General features: G+C 50.7%; 9 protein-coding genes across 9 annotated transcripts, besides 29 other annotated features; all 9 read left to right on the top strand.

Annotated features, from left to right (window-relative positions):
* Nucleotides 1–9,041: a sequence feature (heterozygous, Esmeraldo-like haplotype).
* Tc00.1047053511419.80 (hypothetical protein, conserved) lies at nucleotides 169–1,476 on the top strand (the record flags this gene model as incomplete). The annotated part of the gene is made up of 1 exon (XM_803056.1): nucleotides 169–1,476. The coding sequence occupies one exon, from the start codon at nucleotides 169–171 to the stop codon at nucleotides 1,474–1,476; it is 1,308 nt and encodes a 435-aa protein (XP_808149.1).
* Nucleotides 1,551–1,577: a microsatellite.
* Nucleotides 1,725–3,218, top strand: Tc00.1047053511419.70 (uncharacterized protein; the record flags this gene model as incomplete). The annotated part of the gene is made up of 1 exon (XM_803055.1): nucleotides 1,725–3,218. One exon carries the CDS (start codon nucleotides 1,725–1,727, stop codon nucleotides 3,216–3,218), a length of 1,494 nt encoding a protein of 497 aa, XP_808148.1.
* Nucleotides 2,656–2,685: a microsatellite.
* Nucleotides 3,029–3,063: a microsatellite.
* Nucleotides 3,248–3,267: a microsatellite.
* Nucleotides 3,377–3,449: a sequence feature (A-rich).
* Nucleotides 3,703–5,385, top strand: Tc00.1047053511419.60 (hypothetical protein, conserved; the record flags this gene model as incomplete). Its single annotated transcript, XM_803054.1, has 1 exon — nucleotides 3,703–5,385. The coding sequence occupies one exon, from the start codon at nucleotides 3,703–3,705 to the stop codon at nucleotides 5,383–5,385; it is 1,683 nt and encodes a 560-aa protein (XP_808147.1).
* Nucleotides 5,704–7,470, top strand: Tc00.1047053511419.50 (phosphoglycerate kinase, putative; the record flags this gene model as incomplete). The annotated part of the gene is made up of 1 exon (XM_803053.1): nucleotides 5,704–7,470. The coding sequence occupies one exon, from the start codon at nucleotides 5,704–5,706 to the stop codon at nucleotides 7,468–7,470; it is 1,767 nt and encodes a 588-aa protein (XP_808146.1).
* Nucleotides 5,774–5,793: a microsatellite.
* Nucleotides 5,859–5,884: a microsatellite.
* Nucleotides 7,589–7,640: a sequence feature (A-rich).
* Nucleotides 7,799–7,835: a sequence feature (T-rich).
* Tc00.1047053511419.40 (phosphoglycerate kinase, putative) lies at nucleotides 7,899–9,158 on the top strand (the record flags this gene model as incomplete). Its single annotated transcript, XM_803052.1, has 1 exon — nucleotides 7,899–9,158. One exon carries the CDS (start codon nucleotides 7,899–7,901, stop codon nucleotides 9,156–9,158), a length of 1,260 nt encoding a protein of 419 aa, XP_808145.1.
* Nucleotides 9,042–9,157: a sequence feature (areas not merged during assembly with more than two copies in the genome that could not be assigned to a particular haplotype).
* Nucleotides 9,158–9,160: a sequence feature (haploid, non-Esmeraldo-like haplotype).
* Nucleotides 9,161–9,271: a sequence feature (haploid, Esmeraldo-like haplotype).
* Nucleotides 9,191–9,226: a sequence feature (AT_rich).
* Nucleotides 9,270–9,322: a sequence feature (A-rich).
* Nucleotides 9,272–10,373: a sequence feature (areas merged during assembly that could not be assigned to a particular haplotype. This can correspond to areas where the two haplotypes were merged or to regions with more than two copies in the genome that were merged during assembly.).
* Nucleotides 9,420–9,495: a sequence feature (A-rich).
* Nucleotides 9,511–9,536: a sequence feature (AT_rich).
* On the top strand, nucleotides 9,550–10,215 carry Tc00.1047053511419.30 (hypothetical protein, conserved; the record flags this gene model as incomplete). Its single annotated transcript, XM_803051.1, has 1 exon — nucleotides 9,550–10,215. One exon carries the CDS (start codon nucleotides 9,550–9,552, stop codon nucleotides 10,213–10,215), a length of 666 nt encoding a protein of 221 aa, XP_808144.1.
* Nucleotides 10,374–10,395: a sequence feature (areas merged during assembly that could not be assigned to a particular haplotype. This can correspond to areas where the two haplotypes were merged or to regions with more than two copies in the genome that were merged during assembly.).
* Nucleotides 10,396–13,024: a sequence feature (heterozygous, Esmeraldo-like haplotype).
* Nucleotides 10,631–10,656: a microsatellite.
* Nucleotides 11,028–11,057: a microsatellite.
* Tc00.1047053511419.20 (hypothetical protein, conserved) lies at nucleotides 11,114–12,973 on the top strand (the record flags this gene model as incomplete). The annotated part of the gene is made up of 1 exon (XM_803050.1): nucleotides 11,114–12,973. The coding sequence occupies one exon, from the start codon at nucleotides 11,114–11,116 to the stop codon at nucleotides 12,971–12,973; it is 1,860 nt and encodes a 619-aa protein (XP_808143.1).
* Nucleotides 12,166–12,199: a microsatellite.
* Nucleotides 13,025–13,188: a sequence feature (areas merged during assembly that could not be assigned to a particular haplotype. This can correspond to areas where the two haplotypes were merged or to regions with more than two copies in the genome that were merged during assembly.).
* Nucleotides 13,046–13,183: a sequence feature (T-rich).
* Nucleotides 13,189–14,964: a sequence feature (heterozygous, Esmeraldo-like haplotype).
* Nucleotides 13,252–13,277: a microsatellite.
* Nucleotides 13,606–14,295, top strand: Tc00.1047053511419.10 (uncharacterized protein; the record flags this gene model as incomplete). The annotated part of the gene is made up of 1 exon (XM_803049.1): nucleotides 13,606–14,295. The coding sequence occupies one exon, from the start codon at nucleotides 13,606–13,608 to the stop codon at nucleotides 14,293–14,295; it is 690 nt and encodes a 229-aa protein (XP_808142.1).
* Nucleotides 14,346–14,397: a microsatellite.
* Nucleotides 14,513–14,559: a sequence feature (A-rich).
* Nucleotides 14,635–14,964, top strand: Tc00.1047053511419.4 (hypothetical protein, conserved; the record flags this gene model as incomplete). Its single annotated transcript, XM_803057.1, has 1 exon — nucleotides 14,635–14,964. A coding segment is annotated over one exon (330 nt), but the record flags the coding sequence as incomplete, so codon positions are not given.

Genomic DNA, 14,964 nt, shown 5'->3' with positions numbered 1-14,964 from the left:
GCGTTGCGAGGGGCCTTCTTTTGCATTTTCCTTTTTTTTTTTTTTTCTTTACATGTATATATATATTTGTCTCTGTGTTTAAAGCCTGCGTAGAGTGAGTCCAAGAGGGAATTAGTGAAGGGGGGTTAAAAACAACAAAAAGAACAAAAAGGGGAAAAGGACGCGGTGATGTTCACAAGACGTGCCGTGCGATTCTGCACGCGGCGGCTTCCGAGCGGGTTGCTGCTGGACGGCACTTTTAACCCAAAGCATCCCGATTTTCTTCTTGAAGGATGCGCCACAACACCTGACGGCCGTGTCTTTCGCGGCCACTTTGACGCCGAGCGGGGATTTCCGCTGGGCGGCAGTGAGCTGGAGGACGACGGGGATCTCTACCGCGGCTCCTTCAATGCCCAATGGCAGCGGCACGGTGATGGCGAGGCCTGGCTGGCCGACGGCACGTATTATAAGGGGCGGTTCTGTGAGGACGAGTTGGTGGAGGGCGTCGTGCGCATACCCAATGGGACAACGGAGACGGTCTTTGAGGGATTACTGCGGGACGAGGCGTTTGTTCGTGGAACACTTACGCAGCATGACTTCACGTACGAGGGCGAGTTTCTTGACAACAAACCACACGGTCGCGGAAGGCTTCGCTTTGCCACGGGAGCGGAGCAGGAGGGCACGTTTTTTGCCGGCAAATTGCATGGAATTGGTTGCAAGATGAAGCTTGATGGTGGGTTTGTGTACGTGGGCGATTTTGTGGACGGGTGCATTCAACGCGGTCAGCTTTTTACTCCGACGTATACGTACGACGGCGAGTTTAACGAACACGGCCGTGCCCACGGAGAGGGGTCCCAGACATACCTGGCAAACGAGCCGCGTCTCATTTTTGCAGGCATATGGGAGAATGGGGCTTTGGTGCGTGGGACCTGCACCGACGAGTACGGTGCTCCTGTGGATTGGAAGGACAATTACGAGGTCCAGGCCAAAGTCTTCAGTGAAGATGGTGGCGACGTTGCGGTGGCGATAAACAGCTACGGTGCCGCCAAGCTGAAGGAGGCAGACACGCTTCACAGGGAGATGAACCAAAGTTACGTGAAGGATGCGGAGAGAGTCCGACAGGAGACGGGGCGTTATCCGTCCAAGATGAGTCTTGGCTACGAAGGAAGCATTCAACAGGAAAGGGAATCACTTGAGCGAGCATCGCGAAAAAACGTGGAGGATATGCGGAACACACGTGACAGCATGGAGGCGAGCCATGCTGATGTGAATTGCATGTGCGAAAAGGCGTTGAATGATGCCACGATACCGATAAACGAAAACACGGCTAGAATGCAGTACGCCAGGCAGGAGGGAGCACAGCAGCTGGCGGCGGAGCGTGTGGATGAGCAGTTCGAACGGTTCATGAAAACATTTAGCCGCGAAACTGACGGCAACGCCAGTAGACGCATCATCGATGGCAACTCGCCGTGGAAGGCGTACACTCCAAAGGGATGATTGAATATCTTCTGTTTTAGACGCTTTTTTTGAAGAGGCGACTGAAGAATCTGGTGTTGTTTTCTTATTGAGCCTTTTTTTTTCTTTTCTTTTTCTTTTTTGCGGTTGCTCTTGACCGCTTGCTTGTGTCTTGAATTAAGCTCCTTTTTTTTTTTTTTTTTCTGGTGCCTTTCACATACAAAAATATATGAATCAATATGTTTTCCTTCTCTTTCTGTCTATTTTGACTTGGGCTACAGCTTCCATCCATGGAGTTTGGCCTTGAAGGCCATACGGCCACAATGTGTGGCGAATCTATTGTGGTGGTTGGTGGGAAAACAGCTGCCTTTTACCTTAATGCATCCGTGTTCAGTCTCGCTCTTTCAACATTTGAATGGCGACGACTTGTGTGTGACGGTGCGGTCCCATTGCCGCGGGCGTACCACTCGGCGTGCTTACACGGCTCACGGCTTGTTGTCTTTGGCGGCATCACAAGTGTCGGGGTGAACGATGTCCACTACAACACGTATAATGTCTTTACGTTGGCTGACGGACTTGATAGTGAGACGCTGCAGCAGATGGGAACCGATCGTTTTCGAGACACTTCTTGGCTGCGGCCCGTGATGCCACAAAATTTTGAGCCTAACGGGGTGCTTTATATTTTAGACATGTCGATTTCACCGCCTCGCTGGGAATCGGTAGAATGCACCGGCGATGTGCCATGCAACCGCTCGCATCACGCTGCCGCGGTGCAAGGAAATTCCATGTACATGATTGGAGGATACAATATTTATTCCCCACAGACGCAGCCGACGGTTGACTTTGGCTGCTTGTACCGCCTTGACTTGACAAGTTTTTGCTGGACAATGATCAAACTCAACCTTCCGCTGTATTATTGGGGGTCGACACTGACCCCATTGGGCGGCTCATTGCTTTGTTTCTTTGGTGGTGTATCGCGCGTAAAAAATCGAGAATCGCATGACACGTTTTTAATTAGCACTGAAACAGGTTTTGTGCAGCCCGTGATGGAGAACGACTGTACCCCGTTGCCCCGAACAGCGCACTGTGCATGGCGGTGGGGCTGCTATGTGTACATTTTTGGTGGTGCCGGCTCAGTCGCCAGTCGTTTCTTTAACGATTTGCATCGTCTTTATGTACAAGGAGGTTCGTGGGAGGCGGTTACGACACACGTGAACACAACACCATCATCATCATCATCATCATCATTATTTTCTGCCCCTCTGCCTCTTTCTGGGTGCGCTGCTGTGGTGGTTGGCGAGCATTTGATTCTTGTCGGCGGAATGCGTTCAAACTTGGCACGGGTGTCGAGTGTATTTCTTCTGAACATGCACTCGTTCACGTGGAGGGAAGCAGAGACGGTGTTTACCAACACACCGCTGCCGTTTCCAATGCCACTTTCTCCCATTACCCGCAACATTCCGTGCTCTTATAGGGCCGACGTCAGTAGAGGCGTGCAGACGGCGTGGAGGGGCGAAATGCCACCCGCTCTCTCACGCAACGATTGTGATTCGGAAATGACGATGCCCTGCCGGGTAGCCGTCAAGCATCGGTTGCAGCAGCAGCAGCAGCAGCAGCAGCAGCAGCAGCCGAAGATGAATGGGGACGAAAGACGTCACTTCGAGAAGCGCCCGTACGAACGCTGGGAAAGAGAGTTGGATGAGCTTCACAAGTTGACAGCGGACTGGAGCAACATGATTACTGGCCTGAGCGCCCACGCCAAGGGTGCTAAATGGACGTCGTGACTCTTCCAACACCTTTGTTGAGGCGTTCATGTTGTTGTTGTTGTTGTTGCAGCCACAACGTCAGCCGTGGTAACACATGAACATGCGGAGATGTGTTACAGTTGGGGAAAGGGACGAACATAAAATAGATGAATGGATGGATGCTACCGCCTTGTTGATTTTATTTTCTTTTTTCTTTTGTGTCTTCTTTTGAATTATTTATTTTTTTTTTGTATCGTTTTTTTTTATTTTAAATTTATACTTTTTAACATGCAGAGTGATAGAGGAAGAGTGGGAGATTCCTTGTCTTTTGCTGCTGTGATCGTCATGTTTTTTTTTATTATTCATTCATGTTTATTATTATTTTGTTGCTTTTTTTGCCCACATGCCCACTCCCTCTTTTTTTGTTTTCCTCGTTTTCGCTTCATGCAATTGTTCCATGCGCTGAATTGCCAGGGTGGGGTAAAGTACGAGAAGAACACGGACTAAAAGGAGACGGAGAATCATGTGGCGTTTGTCTGGACACCGATGCGTACGGCTTCTCGGTCAGCGCAGGATGCTCACTTCTGGCGCCAATGCGTCGAATCCGGAGCTGGAGTCGGCATCGGCACATCCCATTCTCTTTAACGTTCCTGTTATGTCTCGCACTGTTGGCCGTGATGCGGAGCTGCTGTCACTCTGGCAAAATTTGCTGTCCGGGCGCCACATCCAGGCCATTACTGGGCCAGACGGTATCGGCAAGTCTTCCATAGCGGCAGAGTTCTGTGATCGGGCGCGGCGAAGTGAGCGCTTCACATGCATTCAGTGGTTTGATGCCAGAGGGGGCTCATTGCCTTCAGAATTACTTCAATTTTTTCATTCCATGCGGGGTCGCAAGGAAAAGGACGTGCTTTTGGTTATTGACAGTGTCGATGACCCGCATGAGGCACTCCGTCACATTCCTAAGCACACAAACGTTTACACACTGCTCACCACGAGCGTTCCTATTGAAAGCTCAACGAAGGTGGGCACAATAGATGTCCAACCCCTGTCTCCCGATGGCGTGGCGCAATTTTCACATTTAACGGAGTTCGAAGAATCGAAAACTGTAGCTGATGTGCTTTTTGCTCTTGGATATGTTCCGCTTCTTATGCATGTTGCATTGTGTCTAATGGAGAACGGTTCTACCAGCCCAGAGGAACTAAAGAGAGAGCTACTCGCAAAGGGCATCGATGGAAATGGAACCCTGAGTGTTTCCTACGCCATTGGCGTTCTAGTGGAGATTGCGCTTGCGGGGCTTGAGACGCATAAGCCAGGAGGCATCCGTGTACTGGTGATGACTGCGTTATTTGATATTAGCGGTGTTTCTTATGCTGTTGTGGATCGTTTAGTTGGTGATGAATCGGGGGAAGCTTTTGTTATGCAAGCTGCTGGGTTAGGCCTATGCGATCAGCGGTGGGATGAGGGCTCGCTGACGATGCACCCTTCGGTTGCACAGATACTCCGAACCAAGGCGGATAGCACACATGTGGCGGAGTGCACAAAAGTGCTGCTTTCACTCTGGCCTCGTCGCTGGCGTGGGGCCGGCAGCAGCGTGGCACATGAGTTGGCGCGTCACACCCGTGCCATTTGCGAAGTCAGCGATGCCCGTCAGATACCGCTCAATAATGATCTTCTTGTTTGTCTTGATCGTAGTGCGACTCTTCTTGCCTTTAATGAGGGCAAAGATTTGCTGACGGCTGCGGAACTTTGGCTTCGAGTTGTGCGGGCAAACCAGAATGCAGAGAGAAGAGATGCAGAGGCTGTGCGAATAGGCAGAGAGTGTGGTCGTCTGCTGCATTTTCTTCGTGACGCGCGGGCCGGTGATGTGTTGCGGTACGCGTTTGACTTGGCATGTGCGGTGAAAGGGAAACAGTCAGCCGAGGCATCTCTCATTCTTGGCTGTTACGCCCCATATCTTCCTGCTTCGATGGATGCGGTGCGGATGCTGCAATTGGGTGTGGCCTCGCTAGAGAATCGCATGACATCTTCTGACACGGTGCTTGGGAAGGAGGAGGGACGCATGCTGCAGGAGACAATTTTTGTCTTGCTTGTACGACAGGGGCAGATGCTGCAGGAGATGGGAGAGACAGTGCCCGCGTCGGTTTGGACAGCGCTGCAGGAGTTGGAGCAACGCATCACGGCGAGTTTGAGTTCGGCACCGCAGTGAGACACGCACCTCAGATCCTGTCGCGCACATCTTTTTTTTTTTATTACATATTTTTATCTGCAAAGTGAATTTGCCCGATGGGGGGGAAAAAAGCGGAAGGAAGTGACAGCGACAATGGGAGAGAGCACGAATGCGCAGGAAATGAAAGTGAAAAAAAAAAAAAAACGAGGGAATCGATGGCTTGCAAGGAATCAAACTGTTTATTTATTTGTTTTGCCTTCTGCGGCTGAGGATCATGCGTGTTGGCCGAAGTTTATGCCGTTGCATATTGCGCTGTGTGTGCGTGTGTGTGTGGGGAGGCGTTGAATACCCTTCCGGATGGCGTTTCTCGGTGTGTTGTCATTCCCTCTTTTTTTTTTTTTTTGGCCTCATGGGCGTTTTGGATCACTTATTATTATTATTATTATTTTCGCTTGCCGACCGGCAATACTTTCAACTCGAGTCGTGGGGACTTTGGGAACAACTTCTTTCTATTATTTATTTATTTATTTATTTATTTTATTTTATTTTGCCTTTTTAACAATAACAGCAGCAGAAGAAATAGAAGCGAAAAGGAGTAAAGGAGTCGCTTTAATGCAAAGCACTTTAATTCTTAAAAAGACCGTTGACGACGTCTGGCCGCTCACGGCCAAGCGTGTGCTCATCCGCGTGGACTTCAACGTCCCTATTCATAATGGGATCATCACGAACGATTATCGCATCCGCGCCGCCATCCCCACAATCCGTCGTGTGATTGATCAAGGGGGCATATGTATCTTGATGAGTCACCTTGGCCGCCCCAAAGGCGTGTCATACACCTCTGCGAAGAAAGACATTCAAAAGAGGTACCATGGAGGGCTGTTTAACGACAGCAGAGGGAAGACCGCCTTTTTTGCCGTACTTTCGGGTGAGGAGAAGGCAAAGATTTTGGCACTCTCCAGTGCAAAGGATGAGGCTTCCAGACTTTCACTCAGCGAGGGGTCTGGCAAGACTGCTGTCTTTTCACGGTTGCCGGAAGAGGAGAAGCAAACGTTGCTAGTGCGGTACATTTCTGAAAATAAAGAACAAATCTTTCCGCAGCTCAGCCTCAGTTCAGGATATGAAGAAAAACTTACTCTACGACCAATTGCCGTGCGACTTGCTGAGTTGCTTAATCAACACGTTTACTTTGCTCACGATTGTATGGATGCCAAGATGGAAATAAGTCTTCTCAGGAGAGGTGAGGTTATGCTGCTCGAGAACGTGCGCTTCTACGTGGAGGAGGGAAGCAAGAAGGAGGAGGAGCGTGACGCAATGGCACGCGTGCTGGCGTCGTACGGCGACGTGTACATCAGTGACGCCTTTGGCACAGCCCACCGCGAGAGTGCGACGATGACGGGCATTCCAAAGGTGCTTGGCCACGGTGCCGCCGGCTACTTGATGGAGAAGGAGATCTCGTACTTCGCGAAGGTGCTGGGCAGCCCAGCGCGGCCGCTGGTGGCGATTGTGGGCGGCGCTAAAGTGAGCGACAAGATCCAGCTGCTGGACAACATGCTGCAGCGCATTGACCACCTGATCATTGGTGGCGCGATGGCGTACACGTTTCTGAAGGCGCAGGGCCACAAGATTGGGAGCTCGATGTGCGAGGAGGACAAGCTGGACCTCGCACGCTCGCTGCTGAAAAAGGCCGAGGACCGCAAGGTGACTGTGCTGCTGCCCGTGGACCACGTGTGCCACACCGAATTCAAGGCTGTGGAGGCACCGTTGGTGACGGAGGGCGTGGACATCCCTGACGGCTACATGGCGCTGGACATCGGCCCGAGGACGATTGAGAAGTACGTTGAGGTTGTGGCGAAGTGCAAGAGTGCGATCTGGAACGGTCCGATGGGTGTGTTTGAGATGGCGCCGTACTCGAAGGGCACGTTTGCGATCGCGAAGGTGATGGGCGACAGCACGCAGAACCATGGGTTGATGAGCATCATCGGTGGCGGCGACAGTGCGAGCGCAGCGGAGCTGAGTGGCGAGGCGCCGCGCATGTCCCACGTGTCGACGGGTGGTGGCGCGTCGCTGGAGCTGCTGGAAGGCAAGACTCTTCCTGGCGTTGCCGTGCTGGACGACAAGGAGTAACGCGACCTGTGTGTTGTGTGGATTAGAAAAAAAGAAAGAAAAAAGCAACGTTATTTTCGTTGGTGACGGCGCACAATGCGTTGTACATTCTCTTCGCCCTCTTTTTTAAAGTTTACTCTTTTTTTTTTTCTTTTTTATGTGTAATTCTTTTTTTTTTTTTTTTTTTGTTTGCGACGTGACGTGTTATATTCCATTGCGGTTTGTGTTAGCGTTTGCCACTTATTCATGCTTTTTTTTCTTTTGCGCTTTCTATGCGTGTCTGCTTCTTGACGCCACGGCAGATAACAAAAGCCAAAAGCTATAACAAACAGTGAACATATTTTCTTTCAAATACAAAAAACAGAAACAAAAAAAGAAAAAAAAAATAGGAAGTTTCTGATATTTTTCAGGCGTAAGGCATTAAAAATTACACAAAGAACATCGAACGGATGGCACTGAAGGAGAAGAAGGGCATCGATCAGGTTGACGTGAAGGGCAAGAGAGTCCTTATCCGCGTGGACTTCAACGTCCCAGTGAAAGATGGGAAGATCACGAACGACTACCGCATCCGCTCCGCGCTTCCGACGATCAAGAAGGTCCTGGAGTCTGGCGGGAGTTGCGTGCTTATGAGCCACCTTGGCCGGCCAAAGGGGGTGACGATGGCTGCTGCCGCTGCTTGCGGCGACGACAGTGTGCCCGGGTACGAAGCTGGAGCGACGTTGAAGCCTGTGGCAGAACGCCTCGGCGAGCTTCTCAATGTCCCTGTGGTGTTTGCGCCGGACTGCCTGAAGGCGGCATCTACGGTCGAAAAGCTGTCTCCTGGAGGCGTTGTGCTGCTCGAGAACGTGCGCTTCTACGTGGAGGAGGGAAGTAAGAAGGAGGAGGAGCGTGACGCAATGGCACGCGTGCTGGCGTCGTACGGCGACGTGTACATCAGTGACGCCTTTGGCACAGCCCACCGCGAGAGTGCGACGATGACGGGCATTCCAAAGGTGCTTGGCCACGGTGCCGCCGGCTACTTGATGGAGAAGGAGATCTCGTACTTCGCGAAGGTGCTGGGCAGCCCAGCGCGGCCGCTGGTGGCGATTGTGGGCGGCGCGAAAGTGAGCGACAAGATCCAGCTGCTGGACAACATGCTGCAGCGCATTGACCACCTGATCATCGGTGGCGCGATGGCGTACACGTTTCTGAAGGCGCAGGGCCACAAGATTGGGAGCTCGATGTGCGAGGAGGACAAGCTGGACCTCGCACGCTCGCTGCTGAAAAAGGCCGAGGACCGCAAGGTGACTGTGCTGCTGCCCGTGGACCACGTGTGCCACACCGAATTCAAGGCTGTGGAGGCACCGTTGGTGACGGAGGGCGTGGACATCCCTGACGGCTACATGGCGCTGGACATCGGCCCGAGGACGATTGAGAAGTACGTTGAGGTTGTGGCGAAGTGCAAGAGTGCGATCTGGAACGGTCCGATGGGTGTGTTTGAGATGGCGCCGTACTCGAAGGGCACGTTTGCGATCGCGAAGGTGATGGGCGACAGCACGCAGAACCATGGGTTGATGAGCATCATCGGTGGCGGCGACAGTGCGAGCGCAGCGGAGCTGAGTGGCGAGGCGCCGCGCATGTCCCACGTGTCGACGGGTGGTGGCGCGTCGCTGGAGCTGCTGGAAGGCAAGACTCTTCCTGGCGTTGCCGTGCTGGACGACAAGGAGTAGAATATATGTTTTTTTTTTTTTTTCTTGTCAACAATTTTTATTTATGTTATAAAAAATTTTTTTTTTTAGGTGTTGACATACGGTAAATTAAAAACAGAAGGTGTGACTTGCTTTTTTTTTCTTTTTTTCTTTTTTGTTTTTTATTTATTTATTTATTTATTTTTATTGGTAGGAAGAGTCTTTGTTTTGATTTTTGTCAAATAAAATGTATTGTTTATTATTATTATTTCTTTCTCTCTCTCTGTGTGTATGTATGATCCCTTTTTTTTTTTTTTTTTCCCTCTGCGCGCATATTTGACTCTTTTATTTTATTTTGCTTGCTTTTTTTTTTCTTTTTAAGTTGACAGCGGTGTATTTTTATTTTTTATTTTTTATATTGCCGTGCGTTGGCATGACGCCAGGCGATGTGTTTACCGCTAAGGCCCCCTTCGTGTTGGTGGAGCAGTTCTGCGAAGGAAGGCCGTATGATACGATGACATTTCCTGATGCCTTTGAGATTGCACCGAACAGTTGGCAGTACAGGCCTGCAGTGGCCGCCGTGCCGGAAGTGGTCATGTCACCATCGCCAGATGCTGCACATTCTGCTCACAAGAAAAATAAGCATTATTTATTGCCTTTGAGCGAAGCCAGCCGCTCGACGGTGCACGGTGGGATGCACGAGGAGCAGCGGATGCAGCTGCAGCGTCGTGCGCGGGAGCGAAGAGATCTGCAGCTGATGTCTGGACAAGCAACGCACGAAGCGTGTTTTCAAAGACCGTGTGCGAAGGATCTGGTGGCGAAAGAACAGACCGCGGAGAATCGACGACGCAGCGAGGTGCGGGATGCTGTGCACACTTTGTGGCTAGAAAGGAACAGTGCGTTCATCACGTTTTGCGCTACGCAGCGTCGCCTATGTATGCTTTCATTAGAGACGCGTCGTCAGAAGCGGATGGAGCTGGAGCACCGCGCAGGTTCATTGCGCGAAAAACCGCAATGCCTTCGAGGAGGGCTTTTCTGGACGCACAGTGAAGGACACAGGGAAAGAAGAATTTCCCCCGTTGCTGCTGACGAGTCTTAACTCGATCGCTGCGATGATTGGAGTGTTTATGTAAGAGGGATAAATGAGATTTGGGGAACAGGGGGAGAGTCTGCAGAGCGGGGAGGCCGCGTGACGGTATTCTCCCAGACCCCATTAATGTAGGTTATGTCTTGGCTTGTAACATGAGGGAAAGATGTGCAATTTGCGTGTTGGCGGGTGTTTTTTTTTTTTGGTGGCTGTATGAAGACATTGTTTTTTATTTGCCCTCGTTTCTACGTCCCTTTGTTCTTTGGGTGTTTTTTTAGGCCCGAACAAACAGAGAGAGGGAGACTCAAGAAAATTCCAGACGGCTGAAGGGAGGCGTGAAACACTTATGCGCACTGTCTTTCTATGCTTGGAGCAGGGCGGGGGATTGACTGCGTCAAGACGAAGAGGATGTCGGTGACTGCATGGGAACAACAACAACAACAACAACAACAAAATTGCGTTTTACGACTGTGTAACTGCGAGGGAATTGTGTTGTCGTGGTTGTTGATCCCCTGCCGATGTCAGAGGAAGAAATCTTTGCAGCTAGCCTGGCGGAGGAAAAAGAAATATATGCAGACCTATATATACACTTTGTGGTATGTGTCTCTTTAACGAAAAACACGGTCTGTCTGTCTGAACGGTCACTTCCCATGCACGAGGTGGAGGGTTTCACCTGAATGTTCAGCGATGCTATTTACTGAACCGGAGTTGGGGGCTTAAAAGGAGAATTGGTCTCTCTCCCGGCATTGGGGATGGTGTAAAAAACAACAACAACAACATGTGCATATTGGTGTAAGGGATTTTTTTTTTCACTTCTGCTTTCTTCTCTCTCTCTCTCTCTCTCTCTTTTTCTCGGCAGTAGGTGGGTGGGGCGGAAAGTGAGTGTGAGTGTGTGCGGGGGAAGTGCGCAATGATTCCTGTGAGGCTGAAGTACTTCGAGGAGGGTCCGTCGTGGACGGAAAGACGCCCCTCATCTGCGGCAGAGGCGACAGGAACATCAACAGGGGGGACGGCGCCTGCATCATTGGCAAAGGCCTTCTCAGTGAGCACTATTGACCTCAGCGGGGGGATCTCGTCGGTTGGAGAGATGGAGAGTTTCAACAACGCCCTCGCCGCCTCGTCGCCGTCGTTTGTTTTTGTCCACAACGCCACGCTGGTGGCGCGGCAGCAGATGATGCAGTCATCTTATGTGCGCAAGATGTACGGTATTACGGAACTCGTTCGCTATGAGCCGCGGGAGGGGGCCGAGAAGGGCAGCCTTGCGCTCGTGCGCGTCGGCGTGGTCTGCGAGAGCGCCGATAGCGCTGTCAAATTGCTGGACAGCAGCCTGGGCGGCGGTGGGTGTGTCCGCTTCTTCATGATGCTGCAGGTACGCTCGTTTGCGGGTGCCTCAATGACGGTCTCCGCGGTCTACATTGACCCTGCCGCCATGCTCTGGCAACGCGTGGCAGTTCTCACGCACCTTTTCCCGCAGCTTGTGAACGCAGATCTTGTCCTGCTCGTCTCAAACCTGTTTTTGTCGCAGACGGGTGCGTTGAGTTTGGAGACGAGTGCGGAACTGCATGCCGTGTGCACCGCGAAGGGCTTCAGCGATGCCGCGGAGGAGTCGGTGGAGAAAAACAGCGGCGGCCACGGGGGCGTCGGGCAGCAGGAGTGGTCCGTGTGGGTGAAGTCTTCGAAATTTGCCGCGACGCATCTCACTCACGAGGCGCTGTTATCGGCGGCGGCAGGAGCAAAGGCATCGGCAGGCATCACCACCGTCACACTCTCATGTCGCGGTGCGGCGGCGATTACCATCCCGCAGCCACGCAGCGCGAAAAGTGCGAACTCGCGTGGCTCGCCGGCGTCGACGGCCACGCCAGCAATCATGACAGACCCCGCCATTCTTAGCGCGGAGGCGGCGGGGAAAGGCATCACGACGGCAGCAAAGGGCGGGGGGAGCGTCATCATTGAACGGCTTTTGCAGCAGCAGCAACAACAACAACAACAGCAGCAGGCCGTGCCACGGTGGCGGACCTCGCACTCATATACTTTGAAGAACAATGAGAAGTTAAACAGTCATGAACTCGCATTTGATGTTTCTGCGCACTTTGCGTCTGTGCCGGAGGTGGTAGAGGCGCTGAACAACAGGTCGATTTACTGGCCCGCAGAATATTGCGTGGCGCACAATGTCATTCTTGCAAGCGACAATGTTGGTCCAGGAGATAAACGCGTCATGCTTCGTCGCTACGCCCGAGAATACAAGAACAGCGCGGCGCTGTTGTCGCAGATGTTTTCACATGCTGGGAGCATTCATTGCAGCCCCAACACCGGGGCAAATGTTCATAGTGCTTCTCAAGAAGTGGCCACGGAGAAGTCGCCTTGGCTGAAACGCGTTGTTGCCATGTCAAACCATACAAAAAATGAAAGCAATGGTGAGGATACCCCCTCACTTCCTTCCACCTCGCGCGTTGTTAAGCGTGAGGAGGAGTTGCGGAGTCGCATCTGGGATGCATCATGGTGTACCGTCATTTATCAAGTGACCCCGCGTGAGATGAAGTTCAACATCACCTCGGTTGTTGGCATTGGAAAGGACAACCTTAACGAAGCCATCCAGTGGCTCAACTTGCGTTCACAACCCAAGGCAAAAGCTCCGCACGGGAAAGAGAATCCTTTGCAGAACTACGCATACGATTACGCCCTTCTCTTCTCCACGGAACACCAGGGTTACTATCTTATCGCGGCTACTCACGTTCCATGTGACATTGTGGCTTGTCGTGCAGCCGCGTGAGTCTCCAGCGGTGTGAATGGCATCATCTGCTGATGAAGGAAGAGAAACAACAACAACAAAATCATCATCATCAACAAAAACAACAAAAACAAAAACAAAACAAAACAAAAGAAAAACAAAAACACAAATCAAACAAACAAACAAAAAAGGAAGTTGAATACACACGCAAGAAAAAAAAGGAAAGCAAAAAAACAAAAACAAAAACAAAAAAAAGATGTGGGAGAAGAGGATTTACGTTTTCTCTGTAGAGTACACGTAAAGCATATCATTTGTGCATGCATACAAACACACACACACACACACAAACTTCCGATGCCATTTGAATTCAGTGAAACTTCTTATATGCATGTTGATGTCATTACTGCTCATTCCTTTTGTTTTTGTTTTGATTGCTTTTTTTTTTTTTTCTTTGGAATTAGCGGACATAACCTGGATTTCCGTATCAACGCACATTACGCGGCTTAATTGATCAGATAGAGAACATCCATTTATTTAATTGTTTAGAGGGGACGGGATTATATTTTAGATTATAGATTCTTGTGTTTTTTTTTTTTTTTGCATCTTTTATAGTGTTAATAAAGTTTGCCGTCTTTCCACTGCTCGTTTGTGCGGTTTTGCCGGAATAAAATTGCATGAGAATAGAAGAGCCATCAAGCTCTGAAATGTACACTACTGATGCGTACCGTTTGCGTATTGAGGCCCTTGAGCGGGCGGAACGTATTTTAGGGCGTCAAGAGGCCGAGCTGGCGGCGAGGGAAAATTTGCTGGAACGGGCAGTTGCCATTGGGATGCAGCCGTCCCAGGAAGGGTGGCAACAACATGTGGAGGATGCGCTCAGTTCTCTCCGCAATCGCAGCGCTGTAGAAGACGGCGGCAACATTTACAGTGGTGGTGGCGTCCAAAAAGCTACAGCGATGTTAGGGGAGTGGGAGGACCTTGTCGCAAAGTTAGAGAAGCACGCATCACAATGGAGACGGAAAGATGCGGAAATCGCCACTCGTGAACGAGATTTGGCGCGGCGTGAGGCGGCTCTTGAACAGGAACGTCAAAGTCTGCTGCAGGAGAGTGAACATCTTGCGAATTTACGGGAACGTCTCTCTGCAATGCGTGTTACCGTCGAGGAGCGAACACGCGAACTGAATCTGCGTGAGGCCGAGTTGTTGGCACGTAATGGCAAGGCCGTGGAGGGCGAGGATGGCTGCAAGGCGGCTCTTATTGCCCTGCAGGAGAGGGAGTCGAAGTTGAAAGCCGATCGGGAGCGGTGCGACTGTCTTCTTGAGGCGTTATTTGAGCTTTACAGTCGGCTTTTGTTGCATGTCTAACCCCGCAATTAATACTTGCGAGAGCATAAGAAACCGTAAGGAAATCTCGGTATATACACACATATATATACATAAATACATATATATATATATATATATATAGTTATTTTCTTTTTCTTTTTTTTTCTCTCTCTCTCTCTGTGTGTATTTATGCATATGTATTGCTCATGCATCTGCTGAAAATTATTTGAGGAATACGTGACCAACTTCACAGTTGTTTTTTTCTTTCTTTTTTTTTTTTCCCTCTTTATTTCTTTTTTTTTTGTGGATGCGTGTGAGTTTTTGTTTTCTGCCTAAGTTACGTCATCCCTTGTGAGCGGACCACCCCAAGATTTGTGAATGGAGGGAGTTGACTGGCCGCCACGGCTGCTGCTGGTCCTGCGGCGTCACTTGGAGCAGGTGGAGCATCCTGAATTTCCTCGAACCCCGCCATTCTCCACAAACTCTTCCCGAAGAAGCGTCTTGACGTTTCTACTTGACGCTCACGAATGTGCCAGGCGGCTTTCTAAATTGTCGGACTCTTTTGTCGACTGCTGCCGGAATCTTGTTCTTGACATCATCGAGCAGTGCTGCGCCTCCTCTTTTCTTTCTGCAAAGGAGCGACGTGTCATCAATCTTTTGGCGGTGCAGCGGGAGAAGCGGTTGGAGGGGAGGCATGGGCAGAAGCGA

The sequence above is a fragment of the Trypanosoma cruzi genome, genomic scaffold, assembly GCF_000209065.1.
Source record: "Trypanosoma cruzi strain CL Brener 1047053517117 genomic scaffold, whole genome shotgun sequence".
In the NCBI taxonomy this organism is placed as follows: domain Eukaryota; phylum Euglenozoa; class Kinetoplastea; order Trypanosomatida; family Trypanosomatidae; genus Trypanosoma; species Trypanosoma cruzi.
Note: the sequence above shows the minus strand (reverse complement) of the source record. Positions and strands in the feature narration are given on the sequence as shown.